We start from the raw sequence: 21,374 nt of genomic DNA on the forward strand, positions 1-21,374 counted from the left end.
CACCGACGGTGTAAAATAATTGATGCATGTGTAAAATAACTTTACACCGACGGTGTAAAATAATTGATGCATGTGTAAAATAACTTTACACCGACGGTGTAAAATAATTAATGCATGTGTAAAATAACTTTACACCGACGGTGTAAAATAATTAACGCATGTGTAAAATAACTTTACACCGACGGTGTAAAATAATTAATTAAACTCACATTATTGGATGATGCATGTGTAAAATAACTTTACACCGACGGTGTAAAATAATTAATGCATGTGTAAATAACTTTACACCGACGGTGTAAAATAATTGATGCATGTGTAAAATAACTTTACACCGACGGTGTAAAATAATTAATGCATGTGTAAAATAACTTTACACCGACGGTGTAAAATAATTAACGCATGTGTAAAATAACTTTACACCGACGGTGTAAAATAATTAATTAAACTCACATTATTGGATGATGTATGTGTAAAATAACTTTACACCGACGGTGTAAAATAATTAATGTATGTGTAAATAACTTTACACCGACGGTGTAAAATAATTAACGCATGTGTAAAATAACTTTACACCGACGGTGTAAAATAATTAATGTATGTGTAAATAACTTTACACCGACGGTGTAAAATAATTGATGCATGTGTAAAATAACTTTACACCGACGGTGTAAAATAATTGATGCATGTGTAAAATAACTTTACACCGACGGTGTAAAATAATTAATGCATGTGTAAAATAACTTTACACCGACGGTGTAAAATAATTAACGCATGTGTAAAATAACTTTACATCGACGGTGTAAAATAATTAATTAAACTCACATTATTGGAAGATGCATGTGTAATTGGGAGCATTTGAAGCATTATATATATTTATTTTTTTCATAAATTTCCTCTATTGAAGAAGGATCATATTCAAGGTGTTGTCGATCACGAAATTTGGACACATCTATTGGCTGGGATTAGTCACTTCAAATGATGGCAAAAACTCTGTACTTATAACATAGTGATTAAAAAAAAGTGTTTATGTGTTTCTCATAAATCTCTCAATGCCACATAAAGATATTTTCTAAGTATATATCATACCAAAAAATATCTTTATGAGTAGTAAAGTAACTCTAAAAACATGTACCAAAAAAAAAGTAACTCTAAAAACAAGAGAGCTTTTGGCACCCCAAAATATCTCGCACATCCTTCTAATTTTCTATTTTACCGTCTACTATTTAAGTAGTGAACATTATAAAAATGAAAAATTTGAAAAAAAAAAAAACTAACAATTTTTCAGGATTTTACACCGTTTGCTACTTAAGTTGTAAAAAAAATATTTTGATAATTTTATGGGGCGCAAAACTCATACGGCGCCGGAAGCACCCCAAAAAACAAAAGATTAGTTTCGAATATTTCTATTCTCATCCCCCGTGTTTCTTTTTCACCCCTCGATTTTCTATTTTTGCCCTTGAATAAATATTTCAGAATGCGTTTTTCGAATTTTTTTTGCCTTGGAAAAAAACTTCAGTATGTGTTTTTCGAATTTTTTCAAAATTTGAACTATAAAAACTTCGGAAAATGCGTTCCGAAGTTTTTATAAAAGGGCAAAAACGGAAGAAAGGGGGTAGAATGAAACACGGGGAGTGTGGGAAGAGAAAAATTCATGAGTTTCTAATCTCAAGCCCAATCCATTTCTTTTGTAAGAGCCTGGCCCAAAAATAAACACATTTTATTTAATTTATTTAATAATTTAATTAATAAAAAACCCTTAAACCCTAAATGTTAAAAAAAAAAATAAAAAAAATCCCCAAAACCCTAAAACAACACGCATTATCATCATCATCGTTGTATTGCACGAAACAGAAGTTCAAGTCTCACTGAAATCAACAAAATTGTTTCCTCTTTAGAACTACTGAATGGGTAAATTAGGGAAGAAAGCACGAAAATTTGCAAAGAAAAATCTACAATCAGTTCTAAGAAACCAAAGAAAATTGAAATCTAAGTTCAAAAGAAAAGCTTCAAAAGGTACTACTTTCTCTCTTCTTATTATTGCAAATGTAAATTAATTTTCTGTTTATTCTAAATCGATTTGAATTTTTGATGTTGAATGAATAGGGGAAAATCACGATGTTGAAGAAATTGAAGATGTTGAAGCTGTTACAAATCCTTCAAACACTGTTGTTGAAGAAATTGTAGATATATCACTTGATAATGTGTTTAGTGATAATGAAAATGAGGTGGTTGGTGATGATTCAGATAGTGATGGGTTTCTTTCAGAGGTTTGGATTTTTAATTTAGGGTTAATATGTATTTTGTAGTTATAAAATTATGATTTTTATAGTTTAGTGCTGCATAAATTTTATTCAATTTTAGTCCCTATTTTTATTGATTTTTACTAAAAATGAGTGCTTTTAGTTTTAGTCCTCATAATATTAAAATAAAGACTAAAATTGAACAAAATTTATTTTGGGACTAAACTTGAATAAATATTGAATTTTATAGGGACTAAAACATATTTAACACTTTAGTTTATTGATAATTTAATTATGGGAAAATAGTCATTTTGGTCTTTGAATGTGTAAGGAGCTATTACTAAAGTCCTTGAATTAACAAAAATCAGAAAACATCATCGAATGTGTCTTTCGTTAGTTAGTTTGGTTGTTGAATGTGTTTTTCGTCAGTTAGTTTGGCCATTGAATGTGTCTTCCGTTAGTTGGATTGGTCATCAAATAACTAACAAAAAGATAGTGTCACCGACTCACATATTTAGGGTCCAAAATAGTGTTTACTGTTTAATTTTTCATTAGGTTTAGGTACTCTATATTCAGTATATTGATTTTTAAGTGTATGTACAGGACTCAAGCTGTGCACATGTAACTGGAAGTGATGATGAAAACGAAAATGATATTGAGAGTAAGGACATTTCAAGCTTTCCAGTTTAAACTAAATTGCAAGATCCCCTTTTATTAGATTAGATTTTGATGCATTGCTTTTTCAGATGGCAATGGTGGTAGTTCATTATCAGTCCAAAACAGGGAAATTTTTGCAGAACTTTTGAAGAAAGAAAAGAGGTTGAACAAATTGAAAAAAAAGGTGGTTTATTTGATCCTATTTTTTCTTGGTTGGTTTCGAGTTGAATCTTAATTTTGATTATTGAAAACTTATTTTCTGCTTAACATCGAACAAACTTATGTAGTTTTTTGCCTAATTTTTCAGTTTAGTTGGTTAGGTTAGCTAGAGTTAACTTACAAGATACACAGAGGAAATAGAAACTTTGGTTATTTAAAGAAAGATGGGTTCTCCTGCGCTTTGGCCTAGTGTTCCCGAGTTTAAACACTAATTTTCAAAATAAAATTGATTTTATGCTCTCTTGAAAGGCATGCACAGGTATAACTATAAGAGAGTGGTCTCAACTAGGTTGGCACCATAAACCCTACCAATCATTTGCAACACACCTTAAGAATAGTATTAATACTTCCTAGGCCCTTCCCTTGGCCCCTCTTAAAAAATGAGGAAAGGTGGCCTCAAATGAGGAACACCTATTTAAGCCAAATAAAGATGGCTCAGCCTAGACAAGGATTATGCTGTAATTGAATTAAGAATAGGAGAGGAAAGGTGTGGACTGTGGACCATTCAGTTATTTAGTCTCTACCAAAAAAATAGTTATTCAGTTAGGCAATGGTTAGTTGCGAGAGGACATCCTTGTGAATACCTTTCTAGCTGTCTCTGTTGTCATTTTTCAACTGCCAAATTATGTAAATGTCCCATTTTCTACTCTCTGCATTCTATCTCATTGGAACTCTTTGTTTTCTGTGAATTCATCAATAATTCATTCAAGGTTCTGTAATGTATGGCATTCTGTTTTCCAGTTCTAACTTTGCGTTAATATAACAATAGTATAGTGATTTAGTATTTATGTTATTTTATAATTTTAACCTACATTGATTCTAATGAATGAAGTGTTGATTTTGTTTATGCCATTCAATGTTTCTTTGAAAAATATCTGACTTATTTTCTTGACATCTACAGTTTCCAAGGTTTTCTAAATTTCTGGAAAGTCATGATGTAGGCACTGGACAAGATTCAGATGAAGAAACTGTGAGTATATTAATGACTTATTTAATAAGAACATGGAGATTTACACGTTGGGATTCCTGGTGAATAATCGATTGACATCTTCTAATTGTTCGTATTAGAATGGGGGATATAATTGGCTTAACTCAACTTCAAAATGTTTGCTTAAGCGGGCAAAATCGTCCAAGTCTTTAAGTAATACTTTAGTCACATGCCTAGTTGATGTGCTATTTTAACACACACCCTTCTAACTTCAAGGATTAGAGTTAGACGTCTGAAACACAGAGTTTAATGTTTACAATTTACAATATTTGACATTAGTCTGTTTGTTTAACAATGTAAAAACTACAAAAAGTGATTTTCTGAAACAACCTTTTTAGTTTACAGCTTTCGTTTTTAAATTTACTGTTTTTAGATTCATAGAAATGCACTAAACAACATTTTTCAGGTTGTTGCTTTTTTATCGTTGAAAAACTTACATTTTAAACACAGCTTAAATATAACTGCAGCTCTTCTCTTTTTGATTTATGATAATTAGTATTTGGGTAATTTTTCTTGATAGATACTTAAACCATGTAACCCTTCTCTCTAATTTTAAAAGATGCATTTCCCTCCCCTAAGAATTGAAATATGCTACACTTATTGTGAAAAATCTATGAATGAGTGTCACAATAATATTTTACTTCTACAACCTTCAATATTAGAATGTATATTTTAAAATTACGTACATTTTTCTCTCTTTGGTTTATTACGTACATTTATCTTCATGTTCTCTATGTCTAAGATTCCAACACCTAGCTTTGAACTTTCAACCTGATGAGCACTTTTGTTCATGAAAATTGACGCACTTTTTCTTCCGTGGTTCAGGATTCAGATAATGAAAGATTAGATAGAGAGCTTGATGACAATGCAGGTACTCGGGTGGGTAAAATATTGACAAGTGCATCTGTTGAGTCTTTGTGTAAACTGGTCAAAGAACAACATAGTCTGCCTTCCCTCACTTGTCTCATAAATGCTTATAGGGCGGCATGCCACAGTGATTCTGAAACAACCAGTGTCAGTGGTAGTGTCTTATCCAGCGGCATTCAGATGAGTAAATCTTTCTGCACAATATTAATGTTCATGCTGCATGAGGCTGATACTATGTTTAGGATATTAATGGGAATATCAAGCTCAAGTTCAAAGAAGGAAGCTGTTTTGGATTCAAAGAATAAAGCTAAATGGTTATCTCTTAGGCCACTTATTAAGTCATACTTAAGGAGTACTGTGTTTCTCCTGAACCAGATCACTGACTCTGAGATATTAGCGTTCACAATTTGTCGACTCAGAGCTTCAATAATTTTTCTGTCTGCATTTCCATCTTTAGTGCACAAGCTTCTCAAGGTATTCTTCAATTTCTCAGTAGTAAAATATACTTGAAATTCATCATATGTTATATTTAACAGATGCTGATATATATATATATATATATATATATATATATATATATATATATATATATATATATATATATATATGTTTAAGAGGAAAAAATTCTCATATTTTGATTTTCGTAACTAATAGTAGCTTGGATTTCCAGTATTACGTATTTTCTGTTAGCTATTTATTGCTGGCATTGGCATGAAGTATCTTTCATTTGGAAATTAGATTCTTAAACATGTGGCATTAACTTCCAACCTTCTTGCAATAATCAGAAATCATCTATTATTTGTTTTTATTAAAAAAAAAATCTATTAAGAAAAAAAAACTATTATTTGTTTTTATTAAAAATTGCTATTTCTATTGTCAATTTTAAGGACTACAGTTCTTATTTGAAGAGAAATTAATGTTTTTCAATTTTGATCAAAATGTGCTGATGACTTGGTAGTCATAGCCAGATTATCTTGGTACTTTATGATTATCATTTAATTTCCAACTGAGATCTCATACTTTTCCTGTCTTCTGGCATTTGTATAATGTCAATTTCAATTTTGTGCCGTGCAACATATTCCTTACCTTCCACTTTAATTTATTGCAGATTTGTGTTGATCTCTGGGCCACAGGTGATAGATCTCTGTCATCACACTCATTTCTTATGATACGAGATATTGCATCTGTGTGTACCTCGAATATGTTAGACGTCTGCTTTGTCAAAACATATAAAGCCTTCATCAGTCGCTCTCCATCTGAACATACACATTTTCTAAGGAACTCCTTTGTGGAGCTATGTTGTTTAGATGTGCAGAAGTCGTCAAATAAAGCAATGATATGCATAAGGCGTCTAGGTGAGATATTGCTCAAGGGGTGGCAAACAAAAAAGAAGGTAAGCTTTAAACAATTTTAATATTTAGTTGCCACTTTTTTTTCTAAGGCCGTGTTCAAGTATCTAGATTCTAGAATATTTCTATATTACTATATTGATTGAAGAAAGGTTTCTGATATTCTGCCTTTTATCTTATGGGCAGGAGGTGGTTGATAAAATTTGTAGTTGGCAGTACATCAATTGCATTGATCTCTGGGTTTCATTTATATCAGAAAACATACACGACTATGATCTTCAGCCATTGCTGTATATGCTTGCTCAAATTATAAATGGAGTTGTTCTCCTCTTTCCTGGGCCTAGATATTTGCCACTGAGACTCAGATGTATCCAGTGGCTTAATCGTCTTGCTGGATCTAGTGGTGTTTTCATCCCGGTTACATCATTAGTGATGAATTTTCTAGAATACAATATTACCAAGGATGGTGGGAAACCTGGCAAAGTGTTTGAATTTGAACCTTTGTCTACCATAAAGGTAAGATGAAACTGAAAAGGCATATTTTTATCTATTAAAATTTACATTATTTCTAGAATTTTTATTTATTTAATATCTCTTGACACTTAATTTTTGCAGCTTCCAAAGCAATGGTTAAAATCACGTGAGTTTCAACAAGAGTGTGTCTCATCTACCATTGAACTCCTTTCAGAGCACTTTGCACAATGGAGCTACCATGTATCTTTTCCCGAACTTGCAACAGCTCCACTTGTCTACCTAAAGAAGATAGTTGAGAAGACCTCTAATGAGAATTTCAAACGAGTTATCAAGCGTTTCATTGATCAGGTACAAGTTTTATCTATACTTTTTGTATGATTAGCACCAAATACCAAATTTTTTTGTATCATTAGTACTCACTCAATAGCCCGGTATTTTTTTTATACATTCCATCCGCTATGTGATGTAAAATGCCACATTGTGCGTGCTTTTGGGCTGCGGGTCTAAGCTTTTATTCTTAATCTAGTGGAAAACCTAGAATGAAATGTCCTGAAATGTTAGTGTTATATGCAAGTATTCAGGTATTTTAAGGGTGGTGAAAATATGTTTTTGTCCCTGAAAAATTGACAAATTTTGCTTTTGGTTCCTATTGAATTTTCAGTTTTGGTCTGTTTTTTAGAAGTTCTTTAGTGTATATTACAAACCACCACAAATTTCAATGTTGAAATGAATGTGAATTGTGCTAGGGCCTGCAATGAGAAAATGTTAGTTAGCACAGAGGAAAGCCTACTGTTTGGTAAGTTTATACATGGACAAAAAGAACAAACGGGCTGTGGGCCGTTGTAGACTCTCGTAGTTGTGGTGTAATATGATACTTGTAGTACTTCCATTCTGCTGATATAGGCCTTCTACTGAACTTACCTAATTTTGGGCTCCTTTTATCTTTATATTATCTTTTGGTCTGACCTATTGGAAACATTTGCTCTTGCCTCCTAAGATGTCCAACCACTTTGCTCCCTTCCCTTGATTGGTCTACCAATGTTGTCAAGATCGGGATCCTACCTAGGATCGAGGAGGGGGTTGCAAGATGGTAAGATGTAGAATAGTAAGATCCTACCAAAACGAAAATTGATAGTATATATATAGAATAAGATTGTAATGGATTGGAAGAGCTTTGCTCGGCGATGGATTTTCATCTGGCTGGCAAGGATGTGGATGCAAGGAGAATTGAGTAGTTTATTTACGACCTCATTTTGTGATTTTCATTGGAGCCTAGCCTTGCTTTGATGTAAGCTGTCCAGCAATGAGTGTGCACTACTACATGCAATATGTAGCTTGTTTAATTCTTAATAACCATATCTGACTTAATTATTCTATGTAGTTAATATCACCAAAAATTTCGAAATTTTCTTTTTTGAAGTAAACAATGGACAATTGAAATCTCACCCAACTCTTCTGGTTTTTTCTTGTGTGTGGGGTGGCGTGGGGGTATTCAGGTGGAGTTGAATATTGACTTTGTGCAAAAGAAAAGAGACGATGCGCCTTTCTCCCCAAATGATCAGCAGTCTGTTGAATTGTTTCTTCAGGTAATCACAGTTTTCTTTCCTCCCTGGATATTGTTTCCAGTCATTGGTGTAAGTAGACTTAATTTAACGGTTAATTTGACAGGCCGAGAAACGTAGCGGTAATAATCCATTTACTCAATACTACAAGAGCATCATGCGCAAAGCTGTTTCTAGGAAAACGATTACAAAGAGGAAGGTATGATTGGCTTATACAGTATCGCTTGCTATTTACCTTTCTTGTGAATATCACCACAGAATAAGCATTCACAATATCCACTGTCATGATGCATGAATAATGATTTACATCATAGAATTTGAGCTTCTCGACTGTTACATTTGTGAATAATGCTGAGCCATGTAATATTTGAGGGTACACTAAAGATTCAGTTTTCTGGTCACCAATTTTCTTGGGAGGAAGCCAATATACATTTGTCGATATAATGTTCTTAAGTTTATATCCTATAAATGTTGTGTTTCTGAGATCATCCATGTCTCCATGATCTATGCTGTGCAGTCTCCGGGCAAAGGAAAGAAGAAGAGAATGCAACATTCAAATGGCGTTGTTGATGGCAACCCTACTGATTCTTTGAAGAAGCAGAAAATAAAGCATCCAAATGGCGTTGTTGATGGCAATGTTGCTGATTCTGGAAAGAATTAACGCTTCTTGCTTTCATGATTTGGTTCTTGGGGTTGAAGAAAACAGATATTACGTTCTTGTACACTTTGTTGTACCTTACTTTTGGTCTGAAATTTAACAGCATTGCAGATGAATTTTGTTTCGCTCGTTGGACCTGATGAGCATCAATTTTGAAATATTTATTCCAGAGTCCTTAGGTTTTATTTTAAAGGAAATGTAATGTAAGAGATTGAAATTTTGTAACTTATTCGGAGATTCCAAATATTGTGTGGCCATGGATACTGATCAGTGCAAGGAATATTAATCTCACAACTAGGAATGTTTTACCAAATGTTGACATTTACCTCGGTTCTTGGCGGTAAAACGTCAAGTGCAAAATTAAATGTTTTAAAAAAATGATTTTATATATGTCAAAAAAAAAAAGATTTAAGCTTTTATCAAGAATAATCAATCATATTTTTGTTTATATGAGAATCCTCTTCAAAGCTTAATTCCATTCAGGAATGCTGGTAATTGGCATTCAAAAACTCAAACAAAAATTATTATTTTTGAGATTTTTTTGTCAAAGAAAAAAAAGGCTCAAACACATATCAATTGATAAGTAATCTGAAAGGATTAATCATTACTATAAAATGTTTCTTATCATTATATAACACAATTGGATTGAGAATGATGAATTTGAAATGAAGAGGATGAATTTGAAGTTTGATGGAGACGGAGAATATTTTTTATTTCAATACATTTGCTGAATTGGATCCATCAACAATCGAAAGTTCATTAAAAGGGTAATACTGGAAACTGCTAAAAAGACAAGATTAGTAAGAAACATAAAAGACTAATTTATTACAAACGTTAAACTTTAAATATTGCAAGATGCATTTGTCCTAAAAACAAATATTTTTTCATAAATTATGTTGATGCAACATTCATCCAATATTATAGTATTAACTAATAAGTCGAAGCACTCAAAGAACAATGAATAAGTACACATTAATCATTGCTGTGTCAAAGAAAAGGGTACCACAGAAACCAAATCACTAATAATCTTGATGGACTAAAAAAATCTCCCATAATTGAAGTTACAAAAAACCACACCGTAGACTTTTATTAATTATAAAACCCAAAGAGTTCATGCTATCCTCAGAACAAAAGGTACAAAATTTCAAACAGAGTAAAATTCTGAGTCCAACCACATTTACACATGGCTAAAGCTTACTCTACTTATGTCAAGCAGCATTTTTCAAATCACAAGTTCTTGAAAGCAGAATCATGAGTTTCCTTTTGTGGGGTGAGTCTAGCAAGAAGTGCCTTATTGTGACAGTGTTCTTCGTCGACAAAATAGAAATTTCCATTAGCCTTAAATGTCACATAAGGCCTATTGGTGTTTGGTGGACGAATATCCGAAAACTTGATAGTCTTTGGAATATGTGTTGCCAGCCATGACAACATCTCCACCTCGAAGCTGTCCGAACCGGGTTGCCACCTGAGTTTGTGAACATATGGGCTGACGAACCAGTGAAGGATGGCGGTTGTAGAAGCACTAAAGAATATCACTGATGATGCGACTGCACCTTTTAGGATGACATTACTGTCAGGGGATGTCATAAAGGTTATGACCGGGCCAAGTGATACTGAGAGGCAGCAAGTCGAGAGAGACAGAAGTTTTACTTTTTTTATGGTACTTGAGATCGGGCCATAGTAGAAAATTCCGGTTTCCTTGTCTTCTTCCTCAGATTGTCCTCTTCCATTGGTAGGTCCAATGCTAATCTTGTCTTCCTCTGTTGCCGCGGCTTTAGATGCCCATCTTATTTGAGTGGAAGCAATTCGGGAAGAAGTCTTGAATGTTGGATTCACATTGTTCAGTGTTTTGAATAATGGATTAGAACTAATCGGCTGTCCGCATGTGGAGGACCTAAAACACTGGTACACTGAACCATGGAAACAAATGTATTGAAATAAGAAAATATTAGAAGTCATTATTTGCAATAAATAAAAATTAAAGAAAAAAGCTTTAACATCATTTCAGAAACAACATCCAAAACAGATCTCTATATAAATTCAGTTCAGAAACAAGATAAAAGAGTCTTTCTTCAAGGAACCATTACATTTAGATGCGAGTAACCATTAAAACACTACACAAGTGACCACTGTTTTAACATAAGCATAACCCCGAACATTTTTTAACTCCAGATTATGGGTTTTATAGGCTGTTATAGCTGTAGCTATTTATTATATTTACATCCTAATTTGAAGCTATGTAGTGAATTTTGTGTCTTTTTGCCATGATTCAATTTACTCAGTTCCATAACATTCTATGGTTCAAGTTTAATTAAGCCAGAAATTAAAGCCAACTAGGGCGATGAACACCTCTCGGGATCATTGAAGAACTGGGATAAATAAATCAGAAATTGGAAATTTAACATATTACAAACACAAACTTTGAAGCAAAGGAGGTTTTTTGTGATAAAAAAAGATTATACTTAAGATTCAATCATTGACAATATACATCTGTTTCAATCGATGTTACTAAATAGCGGCTATAGCGGTGCTATTCATAGCTGACTTTGAACAGATTATTATTGTTCCACGATATGCAATTTAGTACAAAATGTTGACAAATAGTTGTTATAGGCTTATAGCGACGCAGCAAATAGTTGTTATAGGCTTATAGCAACGCTATAGCACTGCAATGTAACGGAATTTGAACAGACGGCTATTGTCCGCGATTGACAACACTAGTTTCAACCAGAAGACAGCAAAAAGTCATCAAGCAAAGCCATAATTGGTGTGAAATAACTTGATTTCACATTTTTGTGTGGAAAACTTTGAAAGAAGAAAAGAAAATGAAAATGATGCGACATTTGCAAATAAAACTCCTTCACAGATAATAAAGTTCTGTTAGGGTTTTCAGAAAACATTGTGTTTCCATTCCATTTACAGCCGAAGCTTATATTTTGATACAAATTTGCCATGATTGATGAACAAGAAAAACATACATCATTAGAAGTCTCTGAATTGAGACGTCATATCAACTAAGTAAAGAACAAAGGAAAGCACACATTGACAGAACATGATAATCAGTAGTAGGCATCCAACTAAAGAGGTAGAAATTACGAGTGTTTCCCCATAATTGATATTTTAAAAGAGAATAGACTAATTTTTAGCAACAAAGGGCAATACATCAAATCAACAAATTTTCATAGCTGAAAGGGTCATGGCAATACAACCCTACATCTCTTTCCAACTAGCCATGAATCATGATGCCAAAGATTGCAGTACGCACAAAACTGATTTCTAAGAGGTAGCAAAATAAAACATCTTATTGTCATTAAATTTTAAGTGATACAATAATCTGATTGAAGTCCTTAGTAATTTGCCTAACTGTTTGTCCTCCTACTTTTAGAATTAATCAAGTTCAGTGTCAGAACATCAAGGGGGGAAATTGTGGTGGCGAGTAGTATATAAAATCTCACATTTTTGGGGTGGTTTTCTTCCCTTAAATTTAGTTTGAGATAAGACTCTGTTTTTGACTTTTAAGGTACTGTGTTTAAAAATGTTGATATTTCCCCCTAGCATAGCCATAGCCACTGGGGAAAAAAAACTCTGCGCCTTAGTTTTTCATGCTGTCTATCGGAGGTTTCTCACCCTCCAATTATTTGCATTTGCCATAATTTATTTACAGTGTTGTCAATTACAAGTCACGGAAAATAGCGATTTGTTCAACTTCTACCCTACAGTACTATGATGGCTATTTGGCAACACTTTGTACTAAACAGCGTATCACGCAACAATAGCGATTTGTTCAAATTTCGCTAGGCGATATAGCCGGTATTACACACCGCTACTTATTTCTAATAAAAATATGTTTATCAAAGATAATTGACATGAACGAAAAACAAGCTTTTATTTGTCTCATTCATTTTCTTTCCATATTCCAAGGTTAAATTTAGAAGTTTATAAAAATTACATACAGTACTTCAAGGTAATCTACAACTGCAGACTCCTTGTTTTCCCTTCAGTGTGTAGAAAATAAAGACCTTATTTGGATAAACAACTTAATTTGCAGCTTATAACATAATCGATCATCATATAAGCACGCTTATGAATAAGCTATTTCAATTACACAAGAACAAGATAAAATAAATTCAAATTGTTTTCTTATAAATCTATAAGCTATTTTCATAAGTTGTTTCCATAAATTCTTCCAAACAATCTCACAAGTACTTATATAAGTAAATAACTCAAATAAGGTCCCGTTTGGATTGACGTATTTTTGAGTTAATGCAAATATATAAGCTTTTATGTATTGTTCATTAGCTTATCACGGTAGTATATGAAGAACACTTATAAAGCTATAATTTTTGTTAGTGAAAACTTATGAATTAACATAAAAACTTATTTGCATAAGCAACTTTTCATAACCTCAAAAACAAATCAATCCAAACATACCCAAATTCACAAAAAAAAAAAAAAAAAAAAAAAAAAAAACAGACATTTTTGATGAAGCAACAAAAGAAACAAAGAAATTTAACACTAACAAAACACAATGGATATAAGCTAAGTTAAGATACTACAACAATAACAGTTTCATTTCATGGCATCAGAAACATAAAGTGATAAATAAACCCTAAAAAAACCCTAATTTGGTGGATTTTGTGAAAATTGAAAAAAGAAAGAGAAAGAACCTGAAGGAGTGTTTGATGATGATAAAGAAGATAAGTGACGGCGAGTCTGTGATCGGAGCAAATGAATCAGACTCATTGTTGTTGATGTTGCTATGCTCAACTGAATCTCACTCTTTCTTCCTTTGTGTGTGTGAAACTGAAATGTAATAACCAAATGAGGTTGAAGAATAGTGTATCAGTTTAACTAAAATGAATACGTATTGTATATTAGTACGAAGAATATGAAGCATATGAAAGGGCATTTGGTCTAGTGGTATGATTCTCGCTTAGGGTGCGAGAGGTCCCGAGTTCAATTCTCGGAATGCCCCTTTTTCACAATATTTTTTTTTCATTTTCATTTCAGTAAGTAAACGATGGGAAAATATCTTATCATGGAAACTAGTATTAAGTTAGAAGATGGATTTCATAATTAGTGAATGTTTTGTAGCTAAAATTTTGGAAAAAATAGAAGAAAATAAATTAGAGTATCATGATAACGGCTTAAAAATGGATAAAGGTATGGTTGATTACGGTTGATAATCATGAAATTATAGGGATGAAAATTATACTCAGCAAGATAGAGAGCATAAGAGTATTTATGAGAAAGATACTCATAGAAATTCATATTGAATGAATATAGATTGATAAAAGAATATGAAAATAGGTGTGAGGATTAACCAACTCTAACTACGTAGAATAGTATCATTAATATTCTTAACAATTACTACGTCTAAATCATAATGGTTGAATCCATAAGATATGAGAGATTTCATCCAAGACTTGAAAGTAAAGCTTCAAAAATTTTCTATAGCGAAAAATCACGCCTTCAACCTCTACAAGTGTATTTCGTAGCTCTTTACAAAATTGAATGAGAAATGAGATTGTTTGAGCTTGTATTTATAAGTGAGGAAAAACAGAACCTCGTTGAGTGAGCATCCAATCATCCAACAAACTTAGCTTTCTTCATTGGAGGAAAATGACAGCTCCCAAACAACTTGTAAACTTGTGCTTTTATCAACCTTGCTCGTTCAACAGGAGATATGCTTGTCGGGCGAAAGACCTTTGATTTTCAAACCTAGATTCACTTCTTAGTTTTGTTGGAGCGAAGTGCTAGTGAATATGATTGGGTTGTTTCCGACTTTGTTTGCTTCAGGGTTGCTGGAGAGAGCCCTGGCGAGCAAGGGTATTTACATTATGACTTGGTTCACTCCTAATTCGCCATGATGATTGGTGAGGGTTCAGGCAAGGAAATAGGGCAAGTTCGCTCCCATGTTGGCTGAGTGAAGGTCCTTTGGATGGATATTTTTTTTTTTTTTTTTGTTCCAAGTCCTTCAACTCCTTAATTACCTATAAAAATAAAATAAACCTTCAATTTGATCCTTAAACTATCAATCTCTCTCGATTTGATCCATAAAATATATAAATATACTAAATAGTCCCAAAACTATTAATAATCCATCAATTTGATCTATGAACTATATTTTGCCTAAAATTTACATGTTTATTATTTGAAATAATTGTACGTTTAATTTTTTATCTACTAATTTACTGCACGCTATAATATATGTGTTTGAATCGGACTCTTTCGATAATCTTTGTGCTAACTATTCTTTCTTCATGTTGAATTCTTTCTAGTACCAATTTTGGTCGCTTAATTTAACTTCTTAAAAATATATTAATTAAGCCATCTTATCCTAATCCTACTTGATCATTAATAATTACAACCCTAAAATAACGCAGCTTTAGGCCTTGTTTGTTTGTTTGGAGAACGACTCGCAGTGAACTCAACTGCCCGGAAACACACACACCACCGTCCACCGGACTTGCTCCTCCGCCCACTACTAAAGGCAGCGCACCGGTGATTGAATCCCGTCGAGACAGATAGGAGCTTCATGGAGAATTTCAACTTCAAGCATCGCGTTGATCAATTAATTTCAAAAGTTGATCAAGTAAGTATTATCATTATTACTAAATTATATGATATTAGCCAATTAATTCATTTCTATGTTGATTATTGTATTTACATTATGGCTTTTAGGCATTCCATAGTGTAACAGCTTATGGCATGTTCATAAGCTGTTTTCAGCTTATTTTTTTAATAAGCTCTCCGATATAGTTTATGAAAACAGCTTATAATTTATATAAAAGAAAAAAATAACTTTTTTTTTTTTGTTATAGAAATATAGTTTATACATAAGCGGTTATCAATTATCATGCTATAAGATGCAAAAGTAAGCTGTTTATCCAAACGGGGCCTATGTCATATGAGACATGTTCATAGACCATAATTATGCCGATTTGTTGCTAGATGTAGTTATGGTTTTGCAACATTTTTATGCCGATCTGTTGCTGGTTGCAATTATGATTTTGTCACATGTTTATTATTTTTATTTATAGCCGTTATGATTTTGGTAGCGTTGTCAAATTGTGACTATAGCGGTGCTAGAGTAGAAGAATGTTAATAAACCGTCATAGTTTAGTGATACACTGTTTAGTTTAAAGTGTTGTTGAATAGGTACCATAACAGCGTAGCGAAATTTGAATAACCATAACATTTCATGCTGGTCTCTAGGTCTTCTAGTTGTAACACGTAAATTTCATTCTATTTAAGAAAGGAAAGGACCACATAGGTTTTATCATGGCATAATTCTTTTGATATTTGGCATGGTATCAGAGGCTCAACTTCGAACATGTCAATTCTCGTGGACTGGAGTTCTTGCTCTATGGGCTCTTGGTCTTGGTTGCCTTCTTATTTTTTTCATATTCATTGTTCGTGATTCGTGAATGCTTTTTTCTTCTTTTGTTGTGCTGCAATTGTGGTTGGCGATAACTGAGAATCACTTTATGTTTGTGTTTACTGGAAATATTTATTCTGCTGGGAATTTCGACCTAAAATATTTGTCAAAGGGAAAGAATTCCATGGGTCCATGTTGATGGGAGTGATCCAGAATATATAGATCCAGAGAAAATAGCTAAATGGTTAACAAAAGATGCACGTGTCACAAGCTGGATAATTATTAGCTCAGTTGTGCCACACTTGGTTCTAAATCTGAGGTTACACAAGTCTTCCAAGGAAATGTGAAATTATATGTAAAGGGTATACTACAATCAAGACAATGCGGAAAGGAGATTCCAGCTAGATTATGAATTAGGAAGTTTAACACAAGGGAATCTTTTAATTGAGGATTACATATCTGGTTTTCAAAGCCTATGGATTAAATATTCTGTTGACATTACTATTGCTAATGACCCTAAAGAAGCACTTTCTGCTGTCAACAAGGTCTATGAAACCAGCAGAAGAGACCAGTTCTTGATGAAATTGCGACGTGAGTTTGAGACTAGTTGTGCTACTGTGTTGAAACTGTGTTCCTGTAGCTTCTTTGGATACTTGCTTAAGTGAATTTCTTTTAGAAGTGCTACATATGACTACTCAAGCAGCAATAGAACAAAACGCTAATATATGTACTCTTGTTGATGTGTGTTATGCTACTCAAGTTCGGAACAAGAACAGAGATATGTGTGCTGTGCAATGCTATAGCTGTAAATGATGTGGCGTAATTACAAAAGATTGTTCTGAGAAATTTTACAGTTATTGCAAGCAACAAGGCCATATCGTATCAACCTGTCTGTGTGGTCCGAGATTTTATGTTTTGCTTTTATGATTAATTTTGTATGGACAATAATTGGTGCTTCATTTGTGTGTCTGTATATGATTGCTCTTTAATTTTATACCCCAAGAAGTTATCTATAATCAGTAATATGCTTCTTTTCCTGCAGCTTGAGCAGAAAGGGCATGAGATAGATAAATTTTACTCCAGCTTAAATAAAAAGCAAACAGACATGCCAAAAGGTAACTCAACTACAAAGGATAAAGATAAGGAGAAACATGTTCCAAGTATTAAGAAGCAACAGCAGGATGCATCACGTAGAGAAGCGGCTGCTCAAAAAAGAATGCAAGATCTTATACGCCAGTTTGGCACAATATTGCGCCAGGTAGCTACTTTTCACTTATTGTTAATGTTTGAGGTGGTGTTGTGGTTGTGGAATATGACATCTTTGTGTGCCTTTACCAATGTGTTATTAACTGTCTATTTGTTTACACACGGTCATGTAATTTTGGATTTCTTTTGCATCATCTGTTTCGGTTCATGATAATAATAAGTTGTAGGTTATGCATTTTTGTAATTTCTTTTTTTATTTTTTATTTTGTGTTCTTTGTATGGGCTTCTCGTGAAGACAACAATACAATGACACATAGCTCGAAAAGTTCTTTGCATAAATACTTTTTGATGAGGCAATTCTTTTTACCCTGATATTCGCAAAATAACATGCTCACAATTCACACAAAACGAACCATGCATGTGCTTAAGTAAATAACATTGTATTAGGGTTCGTTATTTGAAAGATATAGATAGCTGCAACTTGCAAGTGCCTTATTCGGATTCATGAAAGGGCATGAATTGAAACAGATGATGCAAAAGAAATTCAAAAAAATACATTGTTCTATTCCTCATAAGTCATAAAAATAAGAAGATTTTTGTTGCTAAAACAGTCTACAAAAAATATTATTAATATTTCATTTTGTGATGTTTGTGTTTTCCATCCTTATTCAGATGTAAATATTTTTAATGTATCTTTTGTAAATTGATTGAGCCCATACACATTTACATTATATATTAATTCTTTAATGCTCTTTTTCTGTCAGATCACACAACACAAGTGGGCTTGGCCTTTTATGCAACCGGTTGATGTAGAGGGCCTGGGCTTAAATGATTATTATGAGGTATGGTTCATATATGCATGCATGTTTTCCAATGTTACATTTGCATTGGTAATGATGACCTTTCCCGAGGCATTTGATTAGCTTACATGTTTATTAAGAGGTACGGTTAGTTTCACATATGCATTCAAGGTTTCCAATGTTACATTTGCATTAATAATGACCTTATGGTAAGTACTGGATCGGAACATAGAAGAAAACAAATATTTTTCTTAAACAAACATGCCCTTAAGTGACTGGATCTTTTATTTGTATTCAACTTTTTATGCTTGTGTTTTGATTGATATGTTGTAATATGATGCATGCTAGATCATTGACAAGCCCATGGATTTCAATACCATTAAGAACCAAATAGAGGCTATTGATGGTACTGGATATAAGCATATTCGGGAAATATGTTCTGATGTGAGACTGGTTTTCAAAAATGCTATGAAATATAATGACGAAAGAAGTGATGTTCATGTGATGGCAAAAACTTTACTGGAAAAGTTTGAGGAGAAATGGTTGCAACTTCTGCCTAAAGTTACTGAAGAGGTAACTGAATTCAAACTTTCTGTTTCCTGAGAAATGGTTGCAACAAATTTGTGTTGGATGAAATTATTGTGGTCCTATATCATCTTGGAGACTGCTTAAATATTGTCTAAGAACAATATCTTGGTACTTGTTATCATCTGGGGTTATTAAATTGTAGGAGACAAGACGAGAAGAGGAAGAAGCTGAAGCACGGTTAGCTATGCAATTTGCTCAAGAAGTAGCTCATGCTAAAATGGCTAGAGACTTGAGTAACGAGGTAATTTATGAGGGATTTACAACCTTATTGAGCATTTCAATATGAGGAAAGAGAATTCTATAAAATAAACCTATATCTTTTTCATGCTTATTAAAGATGTATCTGTTAGGATATAAAATATAGGATAATTAGAGTACTTAAGATTTAGTTAGTAGAAGTTAGTTAGTAAGTTGATAAGTTTGTTAGGTGGATGTTAAGAGGTTTTTTTTTGTTATTCTTAGAAAGTCTTTAAATAGCCCTCAATTGGTAGAGTGGAATGATAGCATTGAATAATTAAATTGTGACTAGAGAATTATCTAGTGCAAAAGGAGAGTGCTCTTTTGGGGTAGCCTTGTGTGCAAGGTTATCGATCATCTTCATTGTTTACCTTTGTATCTTCTCTTCAATCTCTCTACACCAATAAGAAATCCTTCATATGTTTGCAATTTGAATCTGTTTTACACTACTATTCTAGGGATTCTTCCTTGCTCAAAGAAAGGACCCTAACAGTATCTAATATGAGGATATATGAGGATAGAACCATATGAAACTTATTTAAGATGATGTTGCTTTGTATTTTTTTCTTCTCCAGCTTGATGAAGTTGATGCACATTTAGAAGAGCTACGGGAGATGGTTGTTAAAAGATGCAGGTTAGGTGTTATATACTTCCTTAAAAGTGTACCCCAAAAAACAAACCTATCATATTTTTTGGCCCGAACTTTTTTTTTGTGGCTCTGATTTGTTAATCTTAAAACATCGTGTATAAGTTACCAAAAAATAATAGTGTTCAAGTATAATACCGGTATAGTGATCCTCATCATACACACATATATATTGGTTATGAGAAAGAAAGGACTTTGCAACATCACTTGACACAATTAACTTGTTGAATAGTTCTGCCCTTCATTTGATACCTTCCTCACTGCCTCTGTCTCATCATTTTTCCAATTCTGCTTTTATCTCTCCTTATCTATGATAATACTTTGTCACTCCCACAAAGCTAAATTTGATAAAATTTGTTACAGAAAAATGTCAACGGAAGAAAAGAGAAACCTTGGAGCTTCTCTAACCAGACTGTCTGCTGATGATCTTCGCGGAGCATTGGAAATTGTTGCCCAAGCTAATCCGAACTTCCAAGCAAATGCTGACGAGGTGGATCTTGACATAGATGCTCAGGTCAGATATATACTTCATTCAAAGTGTGATAACACAAATAAAACTGTTGTTACTTGGATTGAATTACTTATGTTTGTATCAAATTGATATGATAATGATTATATTATCTGTATGATAATGAGTATATTGTTTTTCTATGCAGAGTGAGTCTACCTTGTGGAGGTTAAATTTTTTTGTTAGAGATGCTCTTGAAGTCCAAAGCAAGAATTCAGGAAGCGTGGACGGAGATGAAAATCTGAACAACAGACGTAAAAGAGATTTGTGTGATGCTATTGCAAAAGCTAAGAAGAAGAGGGCCAAGAAGCCTACTTGAAGTTCATTCGGAGACAACATGCTACTCTTAGGTTGACTTGAGTTAGTGATAATAACCCAATGAGTTATTTCTAGAAACAAATCAAACCAACCACCTAGTTTGATGAAGACATTTTCTTGGAAAATGGCAAAATTTGTGCTGCTCACATTCTGTCTCTTATTATGTCAAGCCTAGTTTTTTTAGGTGGCTTGATTTTTGCTTTCAAAGAAAACCTTGCAATGTAACCTAGTTTTGATTTTGAAGACATTTTTTTGTTGTCCCCCATGACCCTGTAATATTCATTTGATCATTTCTAAATTCTAATGTTTGACTGATATGGTAATTTGTTTCTTTTTATTTGATATTAGTAGTAGATAGGAAACTGAAAAACGAAGAGGATGGGTTCGAAAGGATTTGAATTTGTCAAGCATATTGAGTTTGTTAGAAAGTGAAATGATGCTTGTTTATAGGTTAAGTCAGGGCATCATTAACTTTATCTTCACTAGAGAGATTGAGCTAGAGTAAGTGTTTTTAGCTGGAACAGAGAATATATTCAGTTCCATTTAGTTGGTTTGACGAAGGGGAAAGGATTATCGTAGTAAACAACATGAGCTATAAAAGGTGCACATTGTGTATTGAGAATAGTTTCGAATTGTAAAACCTTGAATGTTTCTCGACAAGATTGCGATTGTTCGC

General features: G+C 33.1%; 3 protein-coding genes and 1 non-coding gene across 4 annotated transcripts; 3 read left to right on the plus strand and 1 right to left on the minus strand.

The window, feature by feature from the left end:
• Positions 1 to 1,758: 1,758 nt before the first annotated feature.
• Positions 1,759 to 9,277, plus strand: LOC123909005 (nucleolar complex protein 2 homolog). Its single transcript, XM_045959772.1, has 12 exons — positions 1,759 to 2,013; positions 2,104 to 2,267; positions 2,844 to 2,901; positions 2,987 to 3,081; positions 4,018 to 4,086; positions 4,930 to 5,445; positions 6,080 to 6,364; positions 6,507 to 6,836; positions 6,936 to 7,142; positions 8,291 to 8,380; positions 8,463 to 8,555; positions 8,874 to 9,277. The coding sequence occupies exons 1-12, from the start codon at positions 1,905 to 1,907 to the stop codon at positions 9,015 to 9,017; spliced, it is 2,160 nt and encodes a 719-aa protein (XP_045815728.1). The 5' UTR covers positions 1,759 to 1,904; the 3' UTR covers positions 9,018 to 9,277.
• A 684-nt stretch (positions 9,278 to 9,961) lies between these two features.
• LOC123910092 lies at positions 9,962 to 13,863 on the minus strand. Its single transcript, XM_045961139.1, has 2 exons — positions 13,682 to 13,863; positions 9,962 to 10,924 (listed from the first exon to the last, which is right to left on the minus strand). Exons 1-2 carry the CDS (start codon positions 13,755 to 13,757, stop codon positions 10,242 to 10,244), a joined length of 759 nt encoding a protein of 252 aa, XP_045817095.1. The 5' UTR covers positions 13,758 to 13,863; the 3' UTR covers positions 9,962 to 10,241.
• Positions 13,864 to 13,917: 54 nt separating this feature from the next.
• TRNAP-AGG lies at positions 13,918 to 13,989 on the plus strand. The gene has a single exon. It is a non-coding gene; the product is annotated as a tRNA-Pro (tRNA).
• Positions 13,990 to 15,247: 1,258 nt separating this feature from the next.
• Positions 15,248 to 21,035, plus strand: LOC123909633 (transcription factor GTE6-like). Its single transcript, XM_045960504.1, has 8 exons — positions 15,248 to 15,609; positions 17,438 to 17,653; positions 18,366 to 18,443; positions 18,750 to 18,974; positions 19,132 to 19,230; positions 19,802 to 19,860; positions 20,236 to 20,386; positions 20,529 to 21,035. Exons 1-8 carry the CDS (start codon positions 15,553 to 15,555, stop codon positions 20,697 to 20,699), a joined length of 1,056 nt encoding a protein of 351 aa, XP_045816460.1. The 5' UTR covers positions 15,248 to 15,552; the 3' UTR covers positions 20,700 to 21,035.
• Positions 21,036 to 21,374: the final 339 nt, after the last annotated feature.

The sequence above is a fragment of the Trifolium pratense genome, linkage group LG2 (assembly GCF_020283565.1).
Source record: "Trifolium pratense cultivar HEN17-A07 linkage group LG2, ARS_RC_1.1, whole genome shotgun sequence".
In the NCBI taxonomy this organism is placed as follows: domain Eukaryota; kingdom Viridiplantae; phylum Streptophyta; class Magnoliopsida; order Fabales; family Fabaceae; genus Trifolium; species Trifolium pratense.

Coding starts and splice junctions, on each gene's coding strand:
- LOC123909005 (XM_045959772.1), top strand. CDS start 1,905: ATGGGTAAATTAGGGAAGAAAGCACGAAAATTTGCAAAGAAAAATCTA. Junction 2,268..2,843: donor GTGATGGGTTTCTTTCAGAG/GTTTGGATTTTT, acceptor GTGTATGTACAG/GACTCAAGCTGTGCACATGT. Junction 8,556..8,873: donor AAACGATTACAAAGAGGAAG/GTATGATTGGCT, acceptor TATGCTGTGCAG/TCTCCGGGCAAAGGAAAGAA.
- LOC123910092 (XM_045961139.1), bottom strand. CDS start 13,757: ATGAGTCTGATTCATTTGCTCCGATCACAGACTCGCCGTCACTTATCT. Junction 10,925..13,681: donor ATCATCAAACACTCCTTCAG/GTTCTTTCTCTT, acceptor TCCATGGTTCAG/TGTACCAGTGTTTTAGGTCC.
- LOC123909633 (XM_045960504.1), top strand. CDS start 15,553: ATGGAGAATTTCAACTTCAAGCATCGCGTTGATCAATTAATTTCAAAA. Junction 15,610..17,437: donor TAATTTCAAAAGTTGATCAA/GTAAGTATTATC, acceptor CTTTTCCTGCAG/CTTGAGCAGAAAGGGCATGA. Junction 19,231..19,801: donor CTAGAGACTTGAGTAACGAG/GTAATTTATGAG, acceptor TTTCTTCTCCAG/CTTGATGAAGTTGATGCACA.